General features: G+C 42.0%; 1 protein-coding gene across 1 annotated transcript in view; it reads left to right on the top strand.

Moving 5' to 3' along the window:
- Lonp2 (lon peptidase 2, peroxisomal) overlaps window positions 1-25,642 on the top strand; it is a 72,723-nt gene that overhangs the window by 1,284 nt on the left and 45,797 nt on the right. The window contains exons 2-7 of the mRNA XM_041650587.1: window positions 12,378-12,612; window positions 14,352-14,483; window positions 16,698-16,820; window positions 18,341-18,504; window positions 19,877-19,971; window positions 23,811-24,069. Coding sequence (XP_041506521.1) covers window positions 12,378-12,612; window positions 14,352-14,483; window positions 16,698-16,820; window positions 18,341-18,504; window positions 19,877-19,971; window positions 23,811-24,069 — 1,008 coding nt within the window. The remainder of the gene's footprint in view (window positions 1-12,377; window positions 12,613-14,351; window positions 14,484-16,697; window positions 16,821-18,340; window positions 18,505-19,876; window positions 19,972-23,810; window positions 24,070-25,642) is intronic.

Here is a 25,642-nt window from a genome sequence, read left to right as displayed (position 1 = left end):
CTATGAAGGCCCATCTGTGTAGACTGCTTTGAAAGGCATGTGTCTCTTAGGTGTGCTATGAAGGTCCGTCTGTGTAGACTGCTCTGCACCATGCCTGAGGGATGGCCATGCTCCCCTGGACGGTACAGTGACTCTGGATATAGAGCACTTGAAGTGTGGCTGCTCTAATATGAGTTTTAGCACGGGAGTGGCTGTGTCCCAGAAAGATTGTCAACCCCAGGCAGTTTTGGGCAGTTAGTCACCCTAAATGTGTCATAAATGTGCAGTGCACACTCGATTTTGAGAAAGCATGGAAGGTTTGCTTTTCGCTTTGTTCAAATTGTGACTGTGCTCTGGTTCTTCCCTCTTGAAATAAGAACATATTTATGATTTCACAGGAACCCACAGTTAAAGGACTAATTTTCTAAGAAATTTTAGGTTTTAAAGGAAAGTTTGGATTTTTCTAAAGACTGAGACTTAAAGTTTGTAAAAATATTTTATATTGTGATTTTGATATAATGTGTAATCTTAGGGATTACACATTACTTTCTTTACAAGAAAGTAAAGGCCATGGTTTAACCATAATATACTTGTGTGTTGAGTTGACAGAGGGTCAGTTGTCCTGGCTAGTTCTATGCCAACTTGACACAAGCTAGAGTCATCTGAAAGGAGGGAATCTCGACTGAGAAAATGCCTCCATAAGATCAGGCTGCAGGGCATTTTCTTAGTGATTATTAGTGTCCTACTAACTGTTACCCAACTCTAGGTTAGGTTGCTTACAACTGCCTTAACTACATCTTGTGGGGATCCAATGCCCTCTTTGACCTCTGCAGGCACTGGCATACAGCTGACATGTGCATATATCACCCCCCCCACACACATAGATACATACATGTACATGTGAGTTAAAATCTTTTTAAAAGTAGAATTAGTTGTATTTTAGGTTTGAGTTAGTAATTTTTTGTATTATTCTGGCAATGTTTTTGAGGGTTACTAATTACCTTCACATAAATAACTACAAATAACAATAACTTAAATTCTCCTTGCCTGAAACTAATAAGTCCAGTGATGTGCAATCTTAACATTCAGATAGTGCCTTTGTTTTAGGTGACTCAAAATTGGCATGCTGTTGGTTTGTTTGTTTGTTTACATTGCTGGGAAATTTAATCTAGGGTCTTGGCAAGCAAAGCAAAGCACTCTCCACTGAGCCACACCCCGTTCTGATCATTTCAATGAGAAATTGTCTATAAAAAGCCTCCTCAGAGCCTCAGCAGTGTCAGAACTCACCAGGCCACAGCTATACTAGAATTGTTTGTTACTTGAGAAGCTGATGTACAGAAAGATTGTACTATATCCCTCAGAGTAGATTCTGAAGTCTTTTCTCTATCGTGGCTTTCAAAACACTTCATGCTTTAGTAGTATGAACATCACCGGTTTCTGTGCACAGATCTGTCCTTCCCAGTTACCTCCTATTCTGGATGCTGGTCATGCCCAGAGGTGAGTGGAGGGCTCTTCCTGCCTGCTTTCCTTTACAGTCTCCTGTGTTTCTGACCACCTGTTTGCTGGCTTCTCTGTGTAGCACAGCTCCTTCTTTCATGTTTCATATATAGGCATGTTACTGGATAAGAGACTTTTTAAAAAAAATGTGGAACTTTTCTTCCATGACACCTAAGGACATAGTTAGTGGCTCCTGTGTGATTAGCTGTCTTATTAAAGTGGGTGATCATTTAACACCATTTGCATGGTATCATTCAGTTTTCAGTCTCACATTTTAAAAGCTTTTGTTTATTTTTTGTGTGAATGTGAATGGGGAGGGGGTCAGATGCACTCCATGCAGCACATGTGGAGGCCAGACAGCTTGGGAGTCATTTCTCACCCTCACCATGTAGGTCCCTGGAATTTAACACATCTACAAGACTTGGCAGAAGGCACCCTTACCGCTGAGCCATCTCACTGTCTACCTAACTGAGCCATCTTCCTACCTAACTGTTGTGGAGTATTAGTTGAAGATGTGTTAGATTTGTTCATGCTGTGGACAAATGTTTAATGATGCAAAGATGAGTTGCATTCTTTTATGTTGCATTTGTTTAACTGTGAAGCTGTGTTACTTTGCCTGTCTAAAACATCTGATTGGTCTAATAAAGAGCTAAACAGCCAATAGCGAGGCAGGAGAAAGGATTGACAGGGCTGGCAGGCAGAGAGAATCAACAGACGGGGAAAAGAGAGAAAGGAAGATCAAGGAACGAGAAAAAGGGGAGGACATCAGGGACCAGCCACACAGCTAAACATGGAGTAAGAAGGAAAAAAAAGATATACAGAAATAGAGAATGGTAAAAGCCCAGAGGCCAAAGATAGACAGGATAATATAAGTTAAGAAAAGCTGGCTGGAAATAAAGCCAAGCTAAGGTCGGGCATTCATAATAAAGAATAAGCTTCTGTGTGATTATTGGGGAGCTGAATGGTGGGCCCCCAAAGAGCAAAGAGAATTTTTAAAAAAGCCACCTAATATTGTTCAGGGTTCATGGATGCCTTTCTTCAGGGTGCTAGTCCCTTAACCTCTGCTTATTTGTTGGTGTTCTTACTTATACCTCTGCTTATTTGTTGGTGTTCTTACTTATCTGTGAGACCCTAGGTTAGTTTCTTTGGCATTTATATAACAAAGTATACATGCTTCAACAGATACATAGTCCGTAGCTGGAAGGATCAATTTCTGCCCATATGTCACTCCTACTTATACCTATCAATACTCTTAGGCATTCAAGAAATACTATCTAATAATAAAAATTTTAGATTTACTATTTTATATCGACAGGTATGTAATACCTATCAATACTCTTAGGCATTCAAGAAATACTATCTAAGCCGGGCGATGGTGGCGCACGCCTTTAATCCCAGCACTCGGGAGGCAGAGGCAGGCGGATCTCTGTGAGTTCGAGACCAGCCTGGTCTACAGAGCTAGTTCCAGGACAGGCTCCAAAGCCACAGAGAAACCCTGTCTCGAAAAACCAAAAAAAAAAAAAAAAAGAAAGAAAAAGAAAAAAGAAATACTATCTAATAAAAAAATTTTAGATTTACTATTTTATATAGACAGGTATGTAGTGAAGAGTCTACTTAGCTCTTCTAGAGTCTTTATCGACTCTTCTAAGAAAAGTCTGTTTGCAAGCCGTGTGTCTCCCATTTGGAAATAATGTGTAAGCAAAAGTAACAGTGAACAGACATCTCCTTTAGTTTATACAATTTGGGATTATTCTAATAGAATCCTGCCTTGTTAAATAGTTATTAATAATGTTACATTTTCAGGAAATTATCACTGGCAACAAAGCCAAGAGTGTGCCACTAAGACAAAATTAAAACCATGTTTCCCGGATATGGGTAACTCTCTCCACTGAGTCATTAATACTGTGTTTTCTGTTTCTCACCTAGTAAGGAGCTACCTTGCTGTGATGAAACACTATGACCAAAGTACCTTGAGGAAAGGATTTATTTGGCTTACACTTTATCACTGTTCATCAGGACAGGAACTCAAACAGGGCAGGAACCTAGAGGCAGGAGCTAATGCAGAGGTCATGGAGAGGTGCTGCTTACTGACTTGTCCATCATGGCTTGCTCAGCCTGTCTTTTATAGAACGCAAGACCACCAACCCAGGTGTGGCACCTCCCACAATGAGCTGGGGCCTCCCACATCAATCACTAATTAAGAAAATGCTGTGTAGTCTTGCTTACACCCTGATCTTACAGAGGCATTTTCTCAACCAAGGTTCTCTCCTTTCAGGTGACTTTAGTTTGTATCAAGTTGACATAAAACTAGCCAGGGCACTATGCTACTAAGTATTCACTTCTTAATTCCTGATAGTGCAAATTCGTATCATCCATTGTGGTGAGATAGAGTGAGAATTGTCATAAGACCTAAGCCAGGTTCTCCATTGCTAGCACATGTCTTTATAACTGTGGATAGCCACTTTATTTCCCCAGTTTTGAATCTAGATTACTCACTTGTCACAAGGAGATATTGGCACCTGTTGGGGAATATTTTCAGGTGTGTTACTTTGTTTATACTGCATTTGATTAACTGTGAAGTTGTGATTTTTTTGCCTGTCTAAAATACCTGATGCTCCTAATAAAGACTGAGGCAGTAACAAGGACAGGCAGGGCTAGCGGGCAGAGAGTATAAATAGAAGGAGAAATCTGGGAGCAAGAGACAAAAGAGAACAAGGAGAGGAGGGCATCAGGGGCCAGCCATAGCAAGCCATGGAGAAAGAAATAAAGGCACACAGAAATAGAGAAAGATAAGACAAAAGGTAGTTGGGATAACATATAAGTTAAGAAAAGCTGTCAAGAAACAAGCCAACCTAAGGCCGGGCATTCATAACTGAGAATAAGCCCCTGTATGTGATTTATTTGGGAGCTGGGTAGTGCCCCCCCCCAAAAGAGTACGAAGAGCTTAACTTCACACATCAGGCACCTTTTAGCAGTAAAAGGGATATAGCAAAATGATAGACAAGGAAACTTTTTAGAGCAGCAATGCACCTACAGCTATACAGCCCCTAGTGGTATTGCTCTCTGAATAGGCAGCTAATTTTAAACATAGATTTCATAGAAGAGGATTGAGGAGAGGAGTGGAGAACCCTCCATTTCCCCTGCATGGGCAGAACTGAACTGGTACTGGTGTCATTACAGATAGGATTTGGAGGGTTGGAAATTCTAACGAATGAAGGGCTTTTAAGTAAAATGGAAATAGCAATGACAACAAAAATCTCATGTTTGGTACAGAGGGCACAGTTTAGATAATTCCATTCTGCTCTCACCTTAGAAAACTGCCTTTCTTGAGTATAGATTTAGATTTTCCTACCACTGTAGAGGGGATTTTCAGACAGTTCTCCTGGATTGCCCAAAGTAGTTTCCAGATTACACAAACAATAGCCCTCTGTTGTAATAGGAGCGGTGGGGCTGCGTCCCCAGCACCCCGGCCGCCTGGCTAGCTTATACCCCGAAATAATTACACGGACACTGTATTCTTTTAAACACTGCTTGGCCCCTTAGTTTCAGCCTCTTAACCCATTTCCAATAATCTATGTAGCACCACGAGGTAAACTTACCAGGGAGATTCTAGCCTATGCCCATCCTGGGTCTGAGCTTCATGCGTCTGCCTCAGAGAGCAGAGCTATCGCCTCTGTCCGGGAGAGGGGAGCATGGCGTCTCTGCTCCAGTGAGCAGAGCTGTCGAGTCTGAGCTCACTTCCTCTTCCTCCCTGCATTCTGTTCTGTTTACTCCTCCCACCTATGTTTTAACCTATGAGGGCCAAGCAGTTTCTTTATTGCTTAACCAATGAAATCAACAGATTGATATATGACACTCCCACATCAGCCCTCCTACTCAGACTTCATGTGAAATTATATTCTATAATGTTTTACAAGCTCTGAAGGAACATTGCAACTGGGAACTTCAAATTTCTTTGATCTTTAACAAAATCAGTACTGCAACGATGCATTTATTGCAGGGCAATCACATGAAGGGAAAGGCATCACTCATCCAAAGGTATGAATTTGGATCTGAAGTTGCAAATTCCAAGTAGACCTCTTGGCCATGTCTTACAAGGCGCATGCTCTAGTAGAAGGCAAGGCTGTTTAGAAGAATGTGTATCATGAATATTTCTCTTCTGCTGGGATAAAATACTGTGACAAAAGGTGCTTCAGGAGCTGTGGCTCACATTTTAGGTGAGAAAGTCAGGGCCTCAGGAGCTTGAAGTAGTAGTCACATCACCCAAATCAAGAACCTGGGACAGCAGAGAATGCTTGTGCTCAGCTCATCTTATTTATACAGAGCAGTATCATAGACCAGGGGACTTACAGTGGGCAGGCCTTACTTTCTCAATTAACTGGATCAAGCTGGTTTCTCACAGGCATGCCCAGAGTCCCATCAAGGTGACAGTTGAAATTAGCCATCACAGTGACAAACAATGTAAAGACAATGTATATATGGTAGTATAAAAGTAGATTTGTTGACTATTTCATTTGCTTAGTTTCATGTATAAAACCTGGAGATGAGTAGTGTATTGGTTACTTTGCTTTTGCTGTGATCAAACACAATGACCAAGGGAGCCTATAGATGGGTTTATTTGGGTTTGCAGTTTGAAAGGGATAAGAGTTCATCACCACCATGGTGGTGAAACGTAGCAGCAAGCACTAGGAATGGTGGAAATAACAGCTGAGTGCTCACATCTCAAACCACAAGCAGAACATGTTGTGGAACATTCCTCTAACTAGGCAAAGATGTATTATTACATTTGTTTCTACTGCATTTGTTTAATTATGCAAAGATGTGTTGCTATTTCACTTTGCCTGCCTAAGGCACCTGATTGGTCTAATAAAAAGCTGAACAGGCAATAGCTAGGCAGTAGAGGGATAGGTGGAGCTGGCAGACAGAGAGAATAAGTGGGAGGAGAGAAGAGAGAATGAGGGAGAAAGAAAGGGAGATGCCGGAGCCAGGCAGCCACCAGACAGACAGACAGACATGGAGTAGGACATACAGAATGAAAGGAAGGTTAAAAGCCCTGAAACAAAACATAGATGAAAAGAAACAGGTTAAATTAAGTGTAAGAGCTAGATAAGGTCAAGCATTCATAATTGATAAGAAGTCTCTGTGTCATGATTTGGGAGCTGGCTGGTGGCCCCAAAGAAAGCCTGCTACAAGGAGACAGCAACCGTGCACTGGGGATGGCAGGAGGCCTTGCAGCTTTCAAGCCCACCCCCAGTGATACATCCCTCCAGCAAGGCCATATCTCCTAAGCCTCCCCAAACAGCATCACCAACTGGGGCTCAAGTCTTCAAATGTCCAAGAATATGGAAGACATCTTATTCAAACTACTATATTCTACTCTGCAGACCCCAGTGTCTCATGGCCATGTCATAATGCAAAATGTATCCAGTTCAATTTAAACATTTTCCATTGTCTTTCAATCAAAACAGTATTAATGTCCAAAGATGGCGTTTTCTTGAGACTTAAGGAAATCTCTTAACTATAATGCCTTGTAAAATTGAAAAACTATTTACATAATTGCAACATACAATGGCAGAGAATACATATTACCCTTCCAGTACAGAGGGATTAGGGCATTGTTAGGAAATACTGAAGCAAACCCAGCAGGTCAAACACCAAAATTTCTAACTTCATATCTAGTGTCAGGACTTAGATGGCTCTATCCCTCCAGCTTTGCTGCCTGCAACACACTTATAAATGCTCCTAGGCTGGTTCTGTGCCCTATGTGCAGCTCTCATTGGCAGATATCGCACGACTCTGGCATCTTCAATATTTTAGAGTCTCCACTGAAACTCAGGCTTCAACTTCACAGCTTTGTGAATGGCCTTTCAAGGCCTTTTGCCCTCTCAGGGACTTCATTCAGAAACTCCCCTGTCATGTATGTGTCTGGTCTTAATGGTTCTTTGAATCCACGGAGGAGGGTTTTACAACCTCTTTATTCATGTATCCCTAAGGACTCTAAAGCCAGAGCCTGTGAACAGCACTTCGGGTTCAGCTGCAGCTTGTGATGTGCCCGGGTCCCTTGAATCACATTTGCAGTGGATTTTGTTTGTTTTTCCTTTCTAAGAGCAGAAAATTCCTTCTGTCTTCTCCTTTCACAGCTTGGAAGCTTAGCTGAGTGGGATCTTGCCCTGAGGAGGCCCTTTCCTTTATTCCAGTGCAGATTTGACCCATCCTTAATGACACCAATTTTAACAGTGTCTGTCTCTCTTCTAGCAAGCCTTGGCTGTACCATTAAGCTTTCCAGTGGCCCTTTTCATTCTACATTTCTGTCTCCCTTGCTCTTTCCTCATGTAGTCCTGCATAAGTATAATTACTAGTAACTGTGTGATGGAGGCAATACTAAACTGTCTTGAAATCTCCTCTACCAAAGAAGCTAGTCCATTACTTCTTAATTTAGCCTCAGGAAAATTCTTAGAATGTGGGCAAAAAAGAGCTGTACTTTTTACCAATATCAAAACCAGTCCTCTAGCCATGCTGGTAGTACTGTTTTCTTCTAAAACTTCTTGAGTTGGGCCTCCACAGTCTTCATAGCTCTCAGCCCTGTCTTCCGAGCTCCTACCAGAATGGTACCTTGATTCTGCTTATAGTGTTCTGCTGATTTCCTACTCTAAATTTCCAGATTCTTTAACTGACAGGGTCCGATGTCCCAACATAAACCATTTTCCCCCTCTGGACTGGAGTGGAGGTGCGGGAATAGTTGAGACACAGTTCACACAGCAATATTGGAAGGGAGTCTCAGGGTTCATTCAAATCCTGAAGATCACCCGCCTTTATTATCCGAACACCTTTTATCCCCCAAGGTAAACTGAGGTGGAAGTTCGTTAACATTCTGTTTCGGGGTAGCAGGACTGCAGTCACATCTGCAGCTCTGTCACTAGCTTGGAACTGACCTCTCTTCCCAGGCATCTACATAATTACAAAGCCAGGAGCTTTTGTTAGGGTAGCACAGCCTGTCTGAAAGGGTAGGTGACTGCTTCAGATACCAACCATGGCCCGAGAACCTGGCTGTTACACCACGTAGAAATATGGTCCTACATTTAACATTCATCAAAAATAAAAATAACAGTGTGGTCAGATCTGTTACAGCAATAGCCCAGTCCTTGGTGCCAACTTGTCTCAGTTACATCCTCATTGTTGTGATGAAACAGCATGACCAAGGTTACTTAATAGAAGGAAAGCTTCATTTTGGCTTATGGTTCCAGAGGGATAATAGTCTGTCACCATCATGGTGGGAAAGTGTGCAGCAAGCCCCAGGTATGGTGACAGAAACAACTGAGGGCTTAAATCTCAGACCATGAGCAGAGAGGGCACACAGGGTGACAGGAAGCTTTGAAACCTCAGAACCTGCTCCCAGTGACGCACTTCTTCTGGCAGTGCCTCGTCTAGGAGTCTCCTCATCAACTGGGGACTAAGTATACAAATACCCCGGAATATATGGGGCATCTTATTCAGGCTGCCACAAAAAGATGCTATGTCTTGCCTAAAATAGAATTAGATTTTTCCACAATACTTGTTATCTGAAAGTGTCTTTATCAGGTATCATATCTAATAATACCAATAAGGTCTAATTAATGTCACAAGTCATGTTTTTCTTTGAAAGGCATATATTCAGGGCCATCAAGAAGCTCAGTGGGTAAAAGTGCTTGCAGCCAAGCCTAACAATCTGAGTTCAGTTCTGAACACATAGTGGGAGGAGAGAACCAACTACTCTAAGTTCCCTGGCTTCCACACATGTACACGTGCAAACACACACATAAAAAGGCATATGTTCTTTCCACTCTTTGCGAGTTCAAGAAAGAAACAATACACTGAAACCTTTGTCCCTTTAGAACTGAGAGGTATAATGTAAGTCCAACTTAAATTTGGTTTAGTTTGCAACACATTCCTTTCACTACACACACACATGCTTTGTAAGAAAATTCATTTTTTAGTGTAACATTTTATTGGTGACATAGACAAAATAATTAAATTTGTCTTTCAATCTGGAGGTTTTGATTTGGCTCATCTCTTTAGTTTTGCTTCTTTCTATAAAGTAGAGCGAGGCAAAGCTAGGAGAGTAAATGTTGTGTATAATCCAATAGAGTTTATAGTAATTGGGAATTTGCTATATATACAAGTCAGCAAATTTACTAAGAGTGTCGCCATATTGTGTGTGGCTCGGTACAGTTGAGATAAATAGGCAGAAGTCTAGTTCCATTTCCCCAGAGTGCAGGTGTGCTGCTTAGTTATGTCAGCTTAACACAGGCCAGGGTCATTTGGAAAAGGGGCCTCAACTGAGAAAATATCCCCACCAGATTGGCCCAAGGGAAAGCCAGGAGTGCATGTTCTTGATTGATGTAGAAGGGCTCAGCTCACTGGGACTGGTGCCACCCCTGGGCTGATGGTTCTGGGTTCTATTAGAAAACAAGCTGGGCAAGCCATAGGGAGCAAGGCAATAAACCACACCCCTCCATGACATCTGCCTCTGTTCCTGCCTTGGTTTTCCTGTGATGGTTTACTTGGATGATGGAGCAAGCTGTAGGAAACCCTTCCCTTCCCAAGTTACTTTGGTCATGATGCCTTATCACAATGCCTTAAGACAGTGTTGTGTTAATTTTAGCTTCCTTCTGAGATTACCACCTTCCTTGAGGGGATAACATATTCTAACTTGGGATCTGGAAGCCTTTTGCTTTAGTTTGGATATTTTTTATTTCATTTATTTTGTGTGTTGGAGGGAATTTTGTATACATGCCACAGTGTTCTTTTGGTGTTCAGAGAACAGCCCACAGAAGTTGGTCCTCTCCTTCCATCCTGTGGGTCCTAGGAATTGAGCTCACGTTGGCAGACTTGGTAGCAGGATCCTTTCCCAACTGAGCTATTTTTCTGGTCCTGCAGATAAGACTTTTCTTTCCGTATATATTACATGTGCATATGACTTGATCAGAAATATTTCAGATAAGGAGCTAAAACTTAAAACCTTTCAATTCATTCAATGGTATTCTGCCCCTTGTAACTAGGCTTAAGGATTCTTGGGATACATGCCCTTAGTTCTCCTAAGTCCTGCAGTGTGTGCTTGGGAGTTTTTGCCGTCCATGTGTAGTAGTTGAAGATTAAGTGCATATAAATCTAAATAGTAGGTTGATGATGGAGATAATTGGCTTGATGTTAGCAGAGGTAATACTGGGACAGATTTGGACATTCATTTATGCTGTTTATGTTTTAGCCTTTTAGAATGGTATTCAGGTGTTCCTACTTGATATAATTGAGTTATGTAATTACCAACTACTTTTATTCCTATATTTTTATATTTAAATAACCCAAATATATGTAATTCTCTAGTGAGTCTTTCTTGTCAGAATTTCTTTATACTGCCAACCCCCAAATAATGGCACGGAGACTTATTAATTATGAAAGCTTGACCTTTAACTTAGGCTTGTTCCCAACTAGATCTTATAATTTAAGTTAACCTATTTCTATTAATCTATGTTCTACCATGTGACTCTTTGCCTCTTCTTGGTTCTGTGTATCTGACTACCTTTGTGCCTCTCTGGCACATGCCAGATTCTAACCCTGAATTCCTCTCTTTGCCTGCAAGTCTCTCCTAATTCCTCCTGCCTAGTTCTTGGCCATTCAGATCTTTATTAAACCACTCAGGTGCCTTGGGCAGGTGAGGTAAAACATAGACACATTTTCATACAGTGTGATCAAATATCCTGCAACAGAATTTATACTTCATTTTTGAAAGACGTGCCAAGTAAAGTAAGATTATGTGCTTTGTACCTCACTAGATTGTAGTAGTCTAACAGACCACATACCAAATGATAATTTAAGTGCAGAAATACAAAATTCATACGTTAGATTCCCTGTTGTTATTAAAAGAATTTGTTCACAATGCAGACATTTTTAGAATTTTATCTTTTGTTAATTTTTTAGTTAGAATATGAAGTAATGGGTCTCATGGCATTTTCTTTTCTTTCTTTTTTTTGTTTATTTGAGCCAGGATTTCATTCTGTAGCCATGGCTGTCCTGGAACTTACTCTGTAAACCAGGCTAGCATCAAACTCAGAGATTCACCTGCCTCTGCCTCCTGAGTCCTAGGATTAAAGGTGTACATCTGATGGGACTCCTCTCTGTATGCTATGAATATGTTTTATTACTATTGGTTAATAAAGAAGCTGCTTCGGCCTATGGCAGGGCAGAATAAAGCCAGGTGGAAAATTTAAACACAGATATATAGAGAAAATAGACAGAGTCAGGGAGATGCCATGTAGCTGCCGAAGGAGAAGGATGCCAGAACCTTTACCCATAGGCCACAGCCTCATGGTAATACACAGATTAATAGGAATGGGTCAATTCAAGATGTAAAAGCTAGCTAGAAATATGCCTGTGTCATTGCCAAGCATTGCTGTAATTAATATAGTTTCTGTGTAATTATTTGGGTCTGGACGGCTGGGAAATGAACGCACAGTCTCCCTTTACATGCACCACAACTGCCTGGCTCACGGTGACGCTTTCATTCTTTAGTCTTCTTTCTCCCCTCTCCATGTTCCCTTTCTGGTTTTGTGTGCTATAGATATAGGTGTACACATATATCTTTAAGTTTAAATCTGTATTTTCTATATGAAAGAAAGCATGATATTTGTCTTTCTGAGTCTGGGAAAGTTGGCACTTTTTTGGGGGGTTGGAAGTTTTCCCATGTAGTTCTGGCTGTCCTGGAACTTTAGCCTGGCTGACCTCAAACTCAGAGATCCCCCTGCCCCTGCCTCATGAATTCTAGGACTAAAGATGGACAGCACCACACCAGCTACGTCAGCACTTGTTGAAGGGAATTTCTGTTCGGCCATGTTAACTTTAATGCCAATGTTTTATGTATTTTTCAGGATTGGGACGGCTGCCCTGGCAGTTCAGGTTGTGGGCAGTAATTGGCCCAAGCCACATTACACTTTGCTGATCACAGGCCTGTGCCGGTTCCAGATTGTGCAGGTCTTAAAAGAGAAGCCGTATCCTGTGGCTGAAGTGGAGCAGCTGGACCGACTTGAGGAATTTCCCAATACTTGCAAAGCCAGGGAGGAGCTGGGAGAGCTGTCGGAGCAATTCTACAGATATGCAGTGCAGGTGGGTGGCTTCCACTCCCCCAAAAGCTTTTTCCCTTTGGTTCTTCGCTGTCCTGGGCTCAGGTAACTCAGTGAGGTGGCCAAGCTGTAGGGCTATGTAGAGTTGCATACACTGAAATGATTTGTGGTATTTTACAGTGTATTTTAGTTTTCTTTTGCCTAGGTTTGTACTTAAATCATCCTGGACATATGGCCAACTCTTTCTAAAAGTGTTCCAAAAGATAAGACTACAATTTCTTGATAATCCCCAGAGCCTCCCAACCAGATACCTGTTAACCCTAAGTGTTTAATGTTAAAATAAAATAACCTGGAGCTGCCACTGAAATACCTAGTCAGGACAATAGAAGTTATATTGTTTCAGGTCCAGGCACACTGCACAGGTTAGTGACAGTGGAAGGGTGAAGCCATAGTGACCCAATTTTAAGAACGGTTGCACTTTTGGCTTGCTAGAATGCTGAGAGGGAAGCGTGCCTTGGCTGTTCATGAAGAATTGTACTCCTTAAGCCTACGTGTCAGTTTTTTTCGGTCAATCCTAGATTAAAAACCTCCTCTCTCACCTCGTCTTACTTAAAACTATAATAAAAATGCATAATTGTATGATGAAATGTAGTCTTCCACCCTCTGTTAGTGTAGTCCACTGACCCTGCCTGAGTCTGTGAGGACTAGCTGGTGTCTAAGGTCTTATTCCAGACATCACTGACATCTGCAGTGTGGAGCAGATGTGCACAGCCTGTGGTGTTTGCATCTGATGGCCATCCAAAGAGATCTGCACTCCTGATGTGGGGAACAGCAACGGAAATATGGAGGGTCTGGAGTTGTAACTTCAGGCTGAAGGAAGAATGTCCTGGAAGAAAGAACCCCAGTATGTGAACTGGTCCAGGCAGGCTTGTCTACTCCTGGTTTGCAGAGGCGGTGGGAGGTAGAGCGGCTCTCGTCTCATGCAGAAGCTCAATTCTGTAGCCTCTTTTCTGGCCTTATTCCTCGCCAGTTTGAGTCCACATCGCAGACAGGAAGAATTAGTGAACCTAGATGGGGAAGGCAAGGGGCTAATCGTATTCTTCTTGTAGCTTTGTTATAGACTGAGGGGCCACTGGCAGTGGTACTGGGCTTTGTCTCTACTGATGGACTGGCTTTTTGGGATCCTATTCTCTTTGGATGTATGCCTTGCTCAGCCTAGATGTAGTAGGGAGGGCCTTGGACTTTCCACAGGGCAGGGTGCCTTGCCCTCTCTTAGGATTGGAGGGGGTGGGGTGGGAGGGAGTGGGAAGGGGAAGGAGTGGAAATTTGGATTGGTATTTTTTTAATGTAATAAAATAAAAAAATAAATTTGAGTTTTAAAATCATAGCAAATTTACAAAGTCTTGTAATTTTAGTGTTAAGTACTTACTAGCCATTTTTGCTTTTCATTCATAGACATTTAAAAATATTACATTTACTTGGGACAACTTTCAGGATTCAGTTCTCTCCTTCTACCATGTAGTTCCTGGGGGGGGGGGGGGTGTCACAGGTCATCAACCCTGGAGAGCGGCACCTGTACCTGCCTCTCAGGCCCTCCGATATGCATTCTGTGAAGGAAGTGTTTCTCCTGTGGCCTGTGAAATTCTTGCCATGTATGGATCGGTGATCTTTCAAAACAAAAGATGCAGACATAACAACATTAAACCTGTATAATAATCAGATTATTTTAGTTCACAAATGCCACTGCGTTATTTCATTAGACTCTCTTTTTTTTTCTTTCAGTTGGTTGAAATGTTGGATATGTCAGTCCCTGCCGTTGCTAAATTGAGACGTCTTTTAGATAGCCTTCCAAGGGAAGCTCTACCAGACATTCTAACTTCGATTATTCGAACAAGCAACAAAGAGAAGCTGCAGGTACTGTGCCCTCTGGAATAGATCTAAGTAGATAGTACTTACACTTTCGCCTTCATAACTGAGTTTTAGAGGCTCAAGGATGTAGTTAAAATGCTTTTTCTTTAAAAAATCGGCTCTGCCAGGCATTATGGCACATGCTTGTCATCCAGGCACTTGGGAGGTAAGGACAGAGAGATCAGAAGTTCAGGGTCATCCTTGGCTGCACGTGGATTTCAAAGCCAACTCTGGCTACATGAGACCATCTCTCGAGAAAGGAGGAGGAGGAAGTGGGGGGTGGAAAGAATACGCGTTGACTTTCATAGGTGATTGTTTTACCAGGCCTGGTAACACACAGCTGTAATCTCAGCCCTCTGAATCAGCAGTTTAAGACTAACTTAGGCTGCACAACCACACTGTGAGTCAAGACCCAAAGCAAACAGAGTTTATATTGTTGTTGACACAATCAGTGCTTTGGGTGATACAATCAGTAGTATTGGTGGTCAGTTTATAAAGACAGAGAAAGCAAAAATTATTTTTAAAGAAAATATTTAATTTTTATTTAAATTTAATTTTTTAAAAATTTCACATATTTGGGATGTATGAGGTGGTCAGAAATAGATGTTGGGTGTCTCTCTCCATCACTTTACACCTTACTTCTTTAGACAGGGTCTCTCATTGAACCTGGAGCTCTCTGGTTGGCTAGATTGGCTGGCAGTAAGTTCTCGGATATCTGCCTGCCCCTTCCCCTGCCCTTTAAGTGCTAAGGTTATGGAGGTGAGCCAGCACACCCAGCTTCTGCATGGTTCCTGGGAATCCAGACTCAGGTCCTCAATGATAGGCTGTGGTTGGTGCAGTCAGAAGGAAGCAGGAGAGAGAAGACATGCTTTGGAGTCACCTGGCTGCAGCATTAGTGAGCACATTATCCTGAGGGAGTGTGGGGTGCAGGTGCCAAATCAGGCTGTCCTTGAGATCTGTTAATCATCTATAGAAATGTTAGTATTTGGGGCTGGAGTGATGGCTCAGTGGGTAAAGTGCCTGCTTGTTATGCAAGCACGGGGACCTGAGTTCAGAGTTTTAACGCCCATGTCAAATCCAGGCATGGAGTATGTGTGTGTTTGTAAGTAACTCCCAATGGTTCCTGGGGGCTCACTGGCTAGTGAGTGAGTTCTGGGTTCGCTGATAAATCCTATCTCAAAAGATAAGTTAGAAAGAAATAAAGGAAGATACCCATACCCTTTGACCTCTATACACATATATGCATGCACACTACACCACACACACACACACACACACACACACACACACACAAACACCATGCGTACACACACAGACATATACACAAATTAATATTTTAATTCTAGAATTTGCTGAGATCCAAAATATACATAGACTATTCTTAGAAACGGTTGAAAACAATTATGTTTGGTTCTCTCTTTTCTTTTAAGTACTAAGATTGAACCCTGGGTCCTACACATACTAGGCAAGCACTCGAATACCATGCTATATGCTTGGTCCTTTTTTTTTTTTTTTTTTTTTTTTTACTTTGTGTTGTGAGACAATGTCTTGTTGCTCAGGCTGGCCTTGAACTCACTCTAGTCCAGGTAGGCCTTGTACTTGACATCTCTGTCCCTCAGTCTTTCAAGTAGCTAGGATTATAGGCTTGTGATACCAAGCCCAGCTATATGTTTAGCTCTTGATCATGGGATATATGGCATTTTAAAATAAAATCAATATTTTTGTGTTTTTTTTAAAAATTCTGGTCATTTCTACTTTGCTGATAGTATAGTTAATTTGGTGGTGTTAGCCATGCTAATGCATGATTCCCGTCATGATTGCTAGCAGGATTGTTGAGGTTCTTTCCGCTTAGAGGATTATACATGAAAATTGACACGGTGGCTACATCTCATAGCTCCCTGCAGGAGACTGGATGACCCAGGCCCAGTGTGGCCAAGGTACCCAAAGTGGCGAGGTAAGAGGTTCAGGTTGGGCTAAAGGTGAGGCCCATGATAACACAGAGTACCTCAGAGCTGCCTCTTAGGCAGTTCCACCTTGGCAGCACTGGCAACTGCCCAGGCACGGCCACACCAACCTGATAGGGCCCCAGAAGGGCCAGGGCCATGCAGATTATAGTTTTGCCTTTCTTGTAATTTAAGAACTTAAATCATGGTTCTATCTACTCGTGTTTAGAGCATATGCCTCTAGAAAAGGTGCTATTAATTTACTTACCCTTACTAGATCTTAGATGCTGTGAGCCTGGAGGATCGGTTCAAGATGACCATACCCCTGCTTGTCAGACAGATTGAAGGCCTGAAATTACTTCAAAAAACCCGAAAACCCAAACAAGATGACGACAAGCGGGTAAATATCTTTTTCTTTTTTTTCTTTCTTGGCAGGATCTTGCGTTGTCACCCAGGCTGGTCTTCGTCTCACAGCAATGCTCTTTCCTTAGCCTCAAGAGTACCAAGATTATAGACACATGCCACCATACCCAGCACATTCTTTTATTATATTTCTCTCTCTCTCTCTCTCTCTCTCTCTCTCTCTCTCTCTCTCTCTCTCTCTCTGTAATATGAGACTAAGTTCTTTTGAGAAAAGAAAAACTTGGAAGCCAGGGTGTGATTGTATTTGTAGCTCCTAGGGAGCTGGAAGTAAGGTGATCTCTTGAGTGTAGGAGATGAGAGCCAGCATTGAGCTACATAACAAGAACCTATCTCACAAATAAACAAGCAGACAGAAAACTTGAGAAGAATTTGAAAATCAAGAAGACAAAGTTTGTTGTTTCTCAGAAGATCTTGATGTGTTCAGAGTAGTTCTTTTTATTGCCTGGATTTTCTTCTCTTTCGTTTAGTGTATAAGCCCTATCTCAGCTCCTCACAACCTTCCCAAAGTGCTAGTATATCATTTTTGTCTAGCAATAGCTTGAGTTAGTTCATGATACTAATGAGTTGGGAATTCAAAGAACACATTAGTACTTTTAAAATATTGCAGCAAAATCATGGGGAAAAATCAGGTGGTGTTGGTGCATGCCTGTAATCCTGGCACTTAGGGAGGCAGGTAGAGCTTTGAGTTCGAGGGCAGCCCCATCTTCAGAGAAAATTCCAGGACAACCAGGGCTACAACAGAGAAACCCTGTCTTGTTGGGAGGGCAGGGGGTTTATGGGAAGAGAAAATGTAAGTAAAAGCCATTTGAGGAGAGAAAGGTTGTTCACATTGTCAAAGGAAAGAGTTTAGTTTGGAAAAAGAACAATTGAGCATGATAGAACAGAAGCCAGAACTTACTGAAGCACGGTAATTAGTGTGTGTACGTGGTGAGGTTAGTAGCCAATTGCTGGAGGAGTGGAACATCACAAGAAAGCAAGGGGGCACTCATCCGGGACAGGTCATGAGACAGATGAAGTTGAAATTAATGTGGAAAGGGTGGGAATGCTGAGACATTTGCGTGCAGGAGCGCGATGGCAGTTACTGAGTGTAAGTGGTGGTACATGTGAGGAAACAGCCGTGCAGTTAAGTGCAGATGACACCTGTGCTCCCTTGCAGACACTTCCTATTTGTTGTGTGCACTGACAACCATGCTCACTTTATGATGGTCTGCTTTTTAATTCCACGGAACAAATGTGTGCACCTGCCTTACTTCCTAAAGTGCCTGTGGAGCACCATCCTGGCTTACCTTGCCTTGTACTTCTTTCCTCTCCTCGTTCTCTCTCGTACTCCCTCTTCCTCTCCCTCAAGCTCCTTTTTGCTTTTATTTTCTTGTCTTATCTTTCTTGTGTTTTATTAATATTTTGGAGACAGGGCTCCCTTTGAAGCTTCAGCTGCCCTTTAATTCTTAGCCCTCTTGCCTCAGCTCCAATTTGCTTTGACATATACTTTCTACTTAGGTTATAGCAATACGCCCCATCAGGAGGATTACTCATATCCCAGGGACATTAGAAGATGAGGATGAGGAAGAAGATAATGATGACATTGTCATGCTGGAGAAAAAAATAAAAACATCTAACATGCCGGAGCAGGCTCATAAAGTCTGTGTAAAAGAGATAAAAAGGTAAAAGTTTGTTAGTATTTTCATTTTGCTTGCTAATGTTAAAAGTTATTGCTTGTGGAAACTTGGTTATGCCGCCTCGAGTCACAGACTAAAGCTACTTTATTGTTTATTCTCTGATCTTTTCTTATGCTTGATCAGTTCTTAGACTACCTATGCATATTACCTCATCGCCCACTTTTGTCCTTCTTGACCTTCCAAATGACCGGCCTCCCTCCTTTCCTCCCTCCCTCTCGCTCCCATCCCCCTTTCTTTTTCTTTCAATTTATTTTTTACTCATATGGGTATTTAGCCTGTACATACATGCAGTGCCTGAGGAGGCCAGAAGAGAACATTGGATCCCCTGGGATTGGTTACAGATGTTTGTGATCCACCATGTGGTGCTGGAAATCAAACCCTGGTCCTCTGTAAGAGCAGCAAACGCTCCTAACTGCTAAGCCATCCTCCAGCCCTACCTTCCCTTATTCTTGACTTGCAGCTGTGATTAGTGGAATTTTCTCCCCGTCTTTATTGCTTTGTGTAGCTTACGTCTTGAAACATTTCTTCTTCTCAGCTTTTTTTGTAAAGGATCTATGTAGATCAGACTGGCCTTGGCTTTGAACTCAGCCTCAGCCTCCTCAGTTAATAATAGACCATAGACAATGTACCACCATGCTCAGCTGTGAAAACAGTATTAATACTCCTAAATCACACCATATGCACTAATCTTTTCTTCAAAGACTGAGAGGTGATTTAGAGGTGACTCATCTGTTCTGCTTGTATTCTGCCACCACACCAAACTATTGTAGCTGCCTTTTCAGTGTCTAAAAGAATTGACCAAATTCCTTTGTTCAGTTACAGTGTTGTTCACAGGTCAGGGGTCTGTTTGCTTTGTGGGTCTAAGAGTTTAACCAGGACACGCATGTACTGAGCTGCATCCCAGCTCTGTGGTTTTGTTTTCTTATTAGATGATAAATTCCAGGGAGAGCTGGGGCTGTAGTTCTGCAGTAGCATGCTTGCCTGTCACATCCGAGGGCCCAGGTTCTGTCCCCAGTTGCAATGAATTAATTGGTTAACTCCAGGGGATGGGGACTGTCAGTTTGTCCTTGTATAGGCAAACTACAGGAAAACCTTGAAAACAAAATAGGATATATTTCATTTTTTTTTACTTGTATGGGCATTAAGTCTGTACCTACTTACAGTGGATTGTACATTCATAATAACCATGGAGTTTAATAGAGCATCCATTTTATGTTTTGTGTGTGTGTGTGAACTAGCTCTTTAAAATCTTTGTCAGGGTTTTCAAGTATGCTTGATAAGGAGACACACTTGATTTTTCTGTTATTGTGGAATTATTGTGTTCTTGAACCTGTTGTTTACATATTTTCTTCCACAGACTCAAAAAAATGCCTCAGTCAATGCCTGAATATGCTCTGACGAGAAATTATTTGGAACTTATGGTGGAGCTTCCTTGGAACAAAAGCACAACCGGTGAGCTCACAATGATGCCTGCTTTTCAGTCTCATGGTCACTCAGAAAGCTGATGCAGATTTTCATTTTATACAACACAACAGGATGCGGTGTTACATGCCTGGATTCCTACACTGGGGGGGGGGGGGTGGTTCTAGGTTCAAGACCAGCCTGGGCTACACTGGGAAATTCTATCTCAAAAACCAAACAGCAACAAAGTTTACTTCAGTTATTTTGAAACCACTTTATTGAGGTGCCATGGCATAGAAAAGGTTGCACACATGTTAAGATTATGTCTTGATGAAATTCAAAATGCCATTTATGAAATTATCACCACTTCCTACACTATAAGTATACCCATCACTTCCCAAAGTTGACTCCCATTCATTGTGTGTGATAGGGAAGCAGCGTTGGAGAGGGAGAGATGGTAAAAACATGTGACAGCTGCTCTCAGCAACATTTTTAAAGTTTTTTTATTTTATATGTATGGGTATTTTGACTCCATATATGTATCACATGCATGCAGTACCCAGGGAGGCCAGAAGAGGTTTGTTGGATCCCCTGAAACTAGAATTATGGACACTTGTGAAACGCCTTGTGGGTGCTGGGCATTGGGCCTGGGTCGTCTGGTAAAGCAGCCGGTGCTTTTACCTGCAGAGTCATCTCTAGCCCTCCACTTTACAAAGTTTGGTTTGGTTTGATTTTGGAGACAAGGTCTCACTATGTAGCCTTGGTTGTCCTGGAATTCACTGTGTAGACTAGGCTGGCCTCAAACTCCCTGAGATCCACCTCGTAGCAAATTTTAAGAATGCATGCAGTATTGCTAGCTTTAGGCACTGTGCCATGCAGTAGGTCCCCAGACTCACACTTGTCTAACTGGATGTGAGACTCTTTGACCATCACCTCCACATCCCCTTCCTCAAGATCCTGACAGCCATTATTCTCTTCTTCCGAGACTTCTAACTTCCACATCGTATGTGAAAGCAGACATTATGTGGGTAATGAGCTCTCTGTGTTGAAAGTAATGCGATTTCCTTATTTTTTAAGGCTAAATATAATAGTTACATGATAGACCACACATTTTTTTCAGCTGTTCGTCTCAGTGGACATTTGAACAGTTTTCATTTCTTGAGTATTGTAAATATATTGCACTTTATCTCAGCACGTGGACATTTCCCAAGGTCCCGATTTCAGTCATTTGGGCATATACCCAGAAATGGGACTGCTTAGTCATATGGTAGGTTTATTTACTTGTTTACTTGCTTATTTTTGGTTTCTTGAGAGGGTTTCTCTGTGTACCTCTGGCTGTCCTGGAACTTGTTCTGTAGACCATGCTGCCCTTGAACTCACAGAGATTCACTTGCCTCTGCCTCCCAAGTGGGGTTCAAAGGAGTGCACCACCACCACCACCTTGTTGGCAAGTTTATGTTTTAATAGCTAAGAAACCTCTGTATCATCCAAGATCGTAGCAGTCACTGAAAACATGCCCAGGAGCACGGGAGTGAGAGGAAAGGAAAGGGTTAGAAACATCTTGTTCCCAGCATGGTGCACACACCCGTACTTACAGCACTTGAGAAGCAGCAGCCAAAAGAGCAATAGCTCGGGGTCCACATAGCGGGTTTAAGACAAGTCTGTGCTGCCTGAGACCCTGATTCAAAAAAGGAAAAAAAACCTATTTTCTTAATATCTTAGGTGTTTATTATTTTCACACTGTCCTGGTTTTGTTTTCTGTTTTTCTGACTTGACACAAGCTAGAGTTATTTTAGAATAAGTAACCACAGTTGAGAAAATGCTTTCGTAAGGCTGGCAGGCCTGTGGGGCATTTTCTTAATTAATGATTGATGTGAGAGGGCCCAGTCCTTCGCGAGTGGTGCCACCCTGGGCTGGTGGTTCTGGGTGTGTGAGAAAGCAAGCTGAGCAAGCTGTGGGGAACAGCAAGCCCCTCTCCTCCATGGCCCCTGCATTAGTTCCTGTGTGTTCCAGCCCTACTTCCTTGATAATAGACTGTATGTGAAAGTGTGAGCTAAAATAAACCACCCCCCAAAAAGAAAAGAAACCTCAGTGCTGTTTCTAGTTCTGGACATACCAATTCACATTCCCATGACATTGCATGAGGACTCCCATCTCTCCGTGTTCTCACCATCACTGGTTGTAATTTGTTTGGGTGCTTGTTTGAAACAGGGACTCATGTAGGCCAGGTTAGCCTGGAACTCCCTATATAGCTAAGGAGGATCCTCTTGCCTTCCACCTATCCAATAGTAGGATTTAAGCATGTCCACCATGCCCAACTCTTGATTTTGCATTTGATGTCTTGCTGTTGATGTCATTTTAAAAATGATCATTGCCAAGAACAACTCTAAGAATTTTCATTCATCTGCATGTACTATCCAGTTCTCCCTACAGCATTTGTTTGAAGAGTATGCAGTCTTGACAGCCTTATTGAAAATTAGTAGGATATATATATATATATATATATATATATATATATATATATATATGTTTATTTATTACTGGACTCTGTTCTGTTCCAGTCTTACAAATGTTTTTATGCCAAAACCATACTTTTTAAAATTATTGTGCAACCCACTGAATCTGCTTAGTGTTGCCACTGTGCACACAAGTGTGGGTCCATCCACCGAAACATCGGCAACAGGCCAGTGGTCACGACGCCAAGAGAAATTTATACTTCCTCTCTTAATAGCCTGGTTACCTTAATCTGGGTCAGTTCCAGCCTCCTCCCTGCTTCCACAGCTTGGCCCAGGTGTTGTGGGGCTGCCTGCCTCTTGGTGCCTTACCTTGGTTGGTTCTAGTCTCCTCCTTAGTCGTCAGCTTTCACCACAAAGTTTGCTGAATTCTTATCATGAAAAGAAAGTGAATTTTGTCAAATGCTTTTTTTGCATTTATTGAGATGATTATATGAATTTGGCTTGCATTCTGCCAACATAACATAGTAGTACATTTTTTTGATTTGTGTATGCTAAACTGTCTGTGTAGTCTCAGTAAAACACCCCACATGGTTATGGCATATGAGTCTCTTTTTTTGTCTTTTCGAGACAGGGTTTCTCTGTAGCTTTGGAGCCTTCCCTGGAACTTGCTCTTGTAGACCAGGCTGGTCTCAAACTCACAGAGATCCACCTGCCTCTGCCTCCCGAGTGCTGAAATTAAAGGCATGTGCCACCGCCCGGCCAATAGAATGTATATTTAGAAATCATTGCAAAGTCCATGATTTGAGCATAGGGTTGTAGTGGGTGAATGTCTCTGGAGACTCTGAATCTTAAATAGAATAATCAAGCAACAATGGAGTTCTCTGTCTTAGCTTATTCTCTATTGCTGTAGTAAATGCCATGACTAAAAGTAACTTGGAGAGGAAAAGGCTTATTAAATTTGCAGCTTATAGTCCATTACCCAGGGAAGTCAGCTGATAGTCCATTATCCAGGGAAGTCAGCTGATAGTCCATTATCCAGGGAAGTCAGGCAGAAGCTCACATAGAGGCCATGGATGAGTGGCTCTTACTAACTTGCTCCTCAGGGCTTGCTTATCCTACTTCCTTGCAGTACACAGGACCACCGGCTGAGGGGTGGCCCCACCACAATGGATTGGGCCCTCCCACAGCAGTCAGCATACCTATAGTCCAACCTTGTGGAAGCGTTATCTCAATTGAGGTTCCCTCTTCTTAGATGACTCCACCTTGTGCCAAGCTGACAGAAAGCTAGCTAGCATAATCTATTTGAAGACTTACAGGGATCCAAATCTGGTTTTGATCGCTTTTTTCTAAATAATAAATTTAGTCTCTTGCAACGCTTGGAAGGCATCCGTTCACTTGAGAGTTCTGAGTGCTGAAGTGACTTCTGTTTGGCAGACCGCCTGGACATTCGGGCAGCCCGGATTCTTCTGGACAATGACCATTATGCTATGGAAAAATTGAAGAAGAGGGTTCTGGAATACTTGGCTGTCAGACAGCTGAAAAACAACCTGAAGGGCCCAATCCTCTGTTTCGTTGGCCCTCCTGGAGTAGGCAAAACAAGTGTGGGGAGATCGGTGGCCAAGACTCTGGGTCGAGAGTTCCACAGGATCGCACTTGGGGGCGTGTGTGACCAGTCTGACATTCGAGGACACAGGTAAACACTGCTCTCAGCCTCACCTCTGGTTCTGCTTCATGATGTAGCTGACATTTGTGCAGTGGGCTCACTAGTGTTAAGCCTCAACTTCTGCACTCTTACCTGAATAGAACTGCAACTTCCTTTGTGATTGGACTTTAGTTGCCTTTACATTTACTTTGGCCTAGTAGTATCACCTAAGTAGCATTAATTCGCTCATGCAGTTTTATCTCTATGCATAGTTTCCTGTCTATAAGCCACAAAATGCCCATTCTTCTTGATGAGTTTTTGTGTTTAAATAAATGAGTTATCAGAAATAATACAATATGAAACATTTCCAAAAGGATGAAGTTTATGAAATTGTGTTTGTATAAATCTGGCTTTTTTTTGTCTTTTCGTGTGTGTGTGTTGTGCATTTATGTGTGCTCTCATGTATGTGCACATATGTATGAGTGCATGTGCATATGGATAGAGACCCCAGGATGATGTTAGGAATCTTTTTCGGTTGCTCTTCTACCTTGTTCTTTGAGGTAGATCTCCCAATCAAACCTGGAGTACAGCTTGCCAGTTCAGCTATTTTTGTTAGCCAGCTTGCTTCAACAATCTGTCTACCTTCTGAGGCTGGGGTTGCAGATACCACCTGACGTTTACATGGGTCCTCCTGCTTGTCCAGCAAGTACTTTAACAAAAGAACCCAGCCATCTCACAGCTCACAAATCTCTTTCTTATTTCTTGTTCTTTGATTTATTAAAAGCAAATACTTATTCTTACAATTTATCTCAAATCACTGTTGATATTGATTCTTTGAAATAACTTTGCTTCCTATATGTACAGTTCTGACATGGCAAGATATCAATGGCTCAGTTTTAAAAGAAAATCTTGTGACTTCTGTGTTGATAATTTTTTATCTGTAAGTAAAATGGGAAAGATATAAATAAACCATCTATTCCTCTACAAAGCAAAAATAGCTGTAAGTTTTTAATCTCATTTTTTACCAAAGTACATTAGACATACTCTGGAGTGCTCATCTCCTCCTCTGCACTGCCTTTGAGATAGCTCCCATGTTTAATACTGACTATCAACTTGACAAGATGTTCATCATCTAGGAGACAAACATCTGGGTATGTATACAAGAGAGTTTTCCAGTTGGGCTAATTCAGGTAAAAAGCCCCAACCTAAATGTGGGCAACACTATTTGGAATGAATAAAAAGGAGAAAGTAGTCAGACTTGGTGGCACATGTCTTTAATCTTGGCACTTGGGAGGCAGAGACAGGCAGATCTCTGAGTTCAAGGTCAGCCTGGACTACAGTGAGTTCCAGGACAACCAGGTCTACACAATGGGATCCTGTCTTAATAAATACATAAATAAAATAGAGAAAGCAAATTGAGCATTCATCTCTGCTTCCTGGCGGATGTGACAAGCTGCCTCCCATTCCAGCTCATGTGCCTTCCTACCAGTGTGGACTGTCTCTCCCTCAGACTGTAAGCTGAAACAGATCCCCCCTCTCTTAAGTTGCCTCTTGTCAAGTATCTTGTCATGGTAACCAGAAAAAGAAGTAATGTAGGCCGAGTTTAGGCTTCCTGTATTAATAT

Source organism: Microtus oregoni, unplaced genomic scaffold (genome assembly GCF_018167655.1).
Source record: "Microtus oregoni isolate MIOR12 unplaced genomic scaffold, Mior012 000004F_ref0000308, whole genome shotgun sequence".
Lineage (NCBI taxonomy): Eukaryota > Metazoa > Chordata > Mammalia > Rodentia > Cricetidae > Microtus > Microtus oregoni.
Note: the sequence above shows the minus strand (reverse complement) of the source record. Positions and strands in the feature narration are given on the sequence as shown.